Source organism: Hoplias malabaricus, chromosome 5 (assembly GCF_029633855.1).
Source record: "Hoplias malabaricus isolate fHopMal1 chromosome 5, fHopMal1.hap1, whole genome shotgun sequence".
Taxonomy (NCBI): domain Eukaryota; kingdom Metazoa; phylum Chordata; class Actinopteri; order Characiformes; family Erythrinidae; genus Hoplias; species Hoplias malabaricus.
Window position 1 is genome coordinate 14,321,429 of NC_089804.1, and position 4,270 is coordinate 14,325,698.

At 40.5% G+C, this 4,270-nt stretch overlaps 1 protein-coding gene across 1 annotated transcript; it reads left to right on the top strand.

Moving 5' to 3' along the window:
- The first annotated feature begins 675 nt into the window (after window positions 1–675).
- On the top strand, window positions 676–3,337 carry camk2n1b (calcium/calmodulin-dependent protein kinase II inhibitor 1b). The gene is made up of 2 exons (XM_066671995.1): window positions 676–1,270; window positions 2,099–3,337. Exons 1-2 carry the CDS (start codon window positions 1,105–1,107, stop codon window positions 2,167–2,169), a joined length of 237 nt encoding a protein of 78 aa, XP_066528092.1. The 5' UTR covers window positions 676–1,104; the 3' UTR covers window positions 2,170–3,337.
- Window positions 3,338–4,270: the final 933 nt, after the last annotated feature.

A 4,270-nucleotide genomic window follows, 5' to 3' on the forward strand; every position in this document is an offset into this window, starting at 1 on the left:
GAACAAAAGAAAGGGGATCTCAACTTTTTGAATATATATTTTAACTATGACCTCATATTTCAGAACACCTGAGGGTTAGGGTCTTCCTTTTGAAAACAAGTGATACCTCAAATTACTCTCTTCTATCTGACATAAAATCAAGGGGTGTGTTTTCCAGTAGATGTCCAATTGTAGCAGGTTTACAAAGAGAGTACATTAAAGATGACATCAATGCATTAAGGTGGTACTTGGTTAAGTACAAATCTTTCACCGTTGCCTGTCCCAAAGTAATACTATTATCTCAAAAAAATGAATATGATACAATTTTCAGTTGTAATTTCAGATAACTTTAACACTATGAAATTCTAATTCGTTATTATAAGGTGTGGCTTTTATTTCAAGCATATTTTTCCACATTTTGGACTTGTAACACAACTACAAATGAGGCCTTATTAACAAAACATGTTAATACTGAAGGGCGGAAGGAAAAGTAGTTCCCATCCTACACATTTAATTAGTCATATCATTTCCCCACAATTGTGTCCAAAATTGAATACACATCCAGCTGATTTAAATGGGTGATACAGAGAGTGCTGCTGAAGAAAATAAATACTGCGTGCTAGTATTTTCATGATTGATTCTAGAAAAATATATAAAGTCCCGCGAGTATCGGCAGTATCGATAAGCGTGTGAGCGTATCGTTCCGCCCTTTTTCTCCACACGCGCGCGCACACACACACAAACAAGTAGGGCGCGCGGAGTGCGGCGGGAAAAGGAGCGGCGCATGCATGAACAACTCTCGCTCACTCAGTGACGTATCTGGTCATTTCTCTCCCTCTCTTTCTCTCTCCTAACGTTAAATTTACTCGCGTTTTCCAGCTTTTCCCCGGTCCTAACCCTCGAAACCGTGAACCAAGGCGAAACCCACTTTAACAGGGTCTCAGCCACCACATAGAGAACCGAGAGACCCTCCAGACCCTCTACTGACAGAAAATAAACACGTCTCAGAATCTGTTTATACAACTGTGAGGTGAACTTGTTTTTTGTATCGTTCATCGCCCTTTCGCCGGTTATCTACCTTTGCATTGCTGACAGTACATAGTGAGCGGGAGAGAGAGGAGTAAGATGTCCGAAGTGCTGCCGTACGAGGAAAACCTGGGTCATTATGGCACTGAAGGAGACGAGGAGCAAATCTCCCTCACCTGTCGCCTGCAGAACACCAACAATTTCTTCAGCAGCGGACAGAACAAAAGACCACCCAAACTCGGGCAAATCGGCCGGAGCAAGAGAGGTGAGATCCTTTTAAAGCACTTCAAATACTCACAGGTATCAATAACTGGCTTCAGGCTCTTACCTTTTAAAGCTTTAACTTCTTACTCTCCGTTCCACCTTAAATGGTGCATTGGTACCACTCTGGGACTCGAGTTGCGCCATAGTGCTGTGCTGCACCGTTTAAGGTGGAACGGAGTTTTTTAAAATAACGAGACAACTCTGCGTGAGCGCAGAAAAATAACGTAAAAAATGAAACTTGTTTCTTCGTCACATGCTCCTGGTTGTATATGTGATGTATTTATTGTCACTTATTCGGAATTACATGTCACTTGTGATAACATTATACACATTACGTCACGTTTGTATTTGTTTAATGCACAGTTATCGTGTATGTGACTTCTGATGGCAGATATCATACATTTTAAAAATAAAATAACACCTGCCAAATTCCGTAAAGTGTGTGTTGTGGCCCACATGGTGTGTCAGTTTTCCCAGTCTTGTTAATTTGAACACCCCCTCTCATTTCTGGTGTACCGTCTGCCCCTGTGTTGAGGTTTGATGGATTGCGTAATGCAGGCGCACATGGCACCAGTGAAGATGGTGGGTTTACAGAGGGCATCTTGCCAGTCACGAGGAGTGAGTGAGTGTGTGTCTGTCTGTCTGTGTGTGTGTGTGTGTGTGTGTGGAACCAGGTGTGTCCTTCATAGTCCTCAACGCTTCACTTCTCCAGTCCGTCACTTCACACCTGGCTGAGCCCACCTCGCCAAGTTCAGGCCACAAGTTCATCTCCTCAAATCTGAACCATGCTTTCTTTTTTCCTTCCCCTCCTTTTTTTCTTGTTTTTCAGTTGTCATAGAAGATGACAGGATTGACGAGGTGCTCCAAAACACAGCAGAAAAGTCGCCGGCAGAGGCGTGAAAGCCCAAGAATGTTTTTTAGGGCTGCGGGAAGTGTTGGAATACACAAATGTGCATAAAAAAAGCACTTTGCGGTGCCTCTCGGTAGGGGGTTGAATTTCATGGCAAAGCACATGGAGGAGAGCACTGGCACAGGCTTCCAAAATGGGGAAAGCTGGGGTCCGATCTGCTTTTTCCTTTTGAGGGCATGTTTTGATATCTTTATGTTTTTAATTTTACTTCATAAGCTAAGATCAGTCCAATATTGTTCAATACTTGTGGGTTTGATCTTTAGTAGTAAAGGTATCATTGTATCGTCAGAGGAATGCATTGATATTACAAGCACAAATCACAATCTACTGGTTACTGTTACGTTTCTTAATTACTTTTCGTTCCTCAGACATGGCACTTTTGTTTTTCTTTACCTTGCAACACTATAAAGACTTTTGTGCACAACAGAACTGTGAATTTCAGTAATGTGTTTTTTGGGTTTTGTTTTTTTTTTTTTTTTTTTTTTTTTTTTTCTAATGGAACACGATCTTCTTTGGGTGCATTTTATTTTTCATTTGTTTTGCAGTGCTGGAAGGCAGTGCAGAAGTTTTTATAGACTGACAACTGAAAGCCTACCTTTTTTAAAAAAAAACAAACAAAACACAATCTTTTTATTTATTTTATTTATTATTTTTTTTGATGTTGCTTCTTGTCGTTGCTACCAACTGCCTGCTCAGCCTAATAGCAGTGATATAGCTTATTTTTGTATGAAGAAGCAGTTTCTAAAACTGTTTTGATTTGGATTGTAGTTGTAGTCCTAGCACTTTCAAATGTGGCTGTCACTCTCCGCTGTACAGGATATGATCACGTTTGTGCCAAATATCGCAAAAGTATGCCAGTCAAGCTGTGTCCTCGTGCTCTGCGTACTGTGAAATTCTGCGAGCCTGGCTGTCCTGTCCATTTTCAGGGCTTTTTCTAACTGCTTTTGCATGAGACAGGCTGAAGTGCCTCCCTGTGTGGCAATGGAACTGGTGTACTTTACAGTAATCTTTGTTGTTTGCAACTTTTGGAATGACAGACCTCAAAATCTCTTGAATATTACATATACTATATGTTGCACTTCTTCTCACTGTTGAACAGGGCTATATTGATAATGAAAAGTATGACCATTAAAATGTGAATATGCATCAAAATGGTTTTAGGAATGGTTTCACTCATTTCATCACCGTCGTCGTTTCAGACCAGGTCTTAATTTCCACGTTGCTTTCTCTAACACGGCTTCTTTCTCCAATGAGCGAGAGCCCATGATTTATACAGTAAGCCAATGGTTTTAAAGAATTTTAGTGGCAAAATAAGAGGCCGATTTAAAAACTACTCTCTCTTTCTTTGAGTTGTAACAGTTCAGATCTTAAACCTTCACTTTGTGGAAAAACCTCAATTTTTCAACAGTTAATGGGCCTAGTGTTTTCATTTCAAAACTTCGGCTAGCACGGCTAACACCTATTGTTGTATACTGTCTTTACAAACCTCATTAGAGTCACTTGCAGTCAATTCTGGTTTAAGTTACTGATGTAACATCTGAAAGAAATAGAAGGTGTAAAGATCCTGTACTCTCTTTGTCTTCATGAGTGCGTGGTACTAAAAAGAATGCCTCATTCTGCCTCACCCACACATCTCTGCCTTATTCAACCAGAATTAATTTTTTATTATTCATCACTATAAGAAATGTTTTTATGACTTGGGTCACCAGTCTTATCCCCAAAGGGCTGGTGAAGCTGCAGGTTTTCATTCCAGTTCATCAAGAGCACACCTGATTGTACGTGTCTGATCAACTAGCCTCCTCTTCTAAATGGTCAAACAGGGTGTGAAAACCTGCCGCCTCACCGGCCCTTTGTGGATAAGATTGGTGACCCCTGCTGTAAAGACACACTCAAGAATCAGCAAATTCTCAGTACCATTTGCTAACAATTTTATGGCAGAAACGATGCAAAATTGTGAGATTTATGTACATTATTTTCCACTTATTCCTTATACATAAACAATGTTTGTGTGTGTGTTTATTGGCTGACATTGCTCCAGAGTAATTTGCAAAAGATGTGGGACTCCTAACCAAGGATAAATGCCATGGCCTC

Excerpts from the sequence above, each read along its gene's own strand:
- camk2n1b (XM_066671995.1), top strand. The coding sequence starts at position 1,105 with ATGTCCGAAGTGCTGCCGTACGAGGAAAACCTGGGTCATTATGGCACT. Across the intron at positions 1,271-2,098 it reads AATCGGCCGGAGCAAGAGAG|TTGTCATAGAAGATGACAGG; the intron begins GTGAGATCCTTT and ends CTTGTTTTTCAG.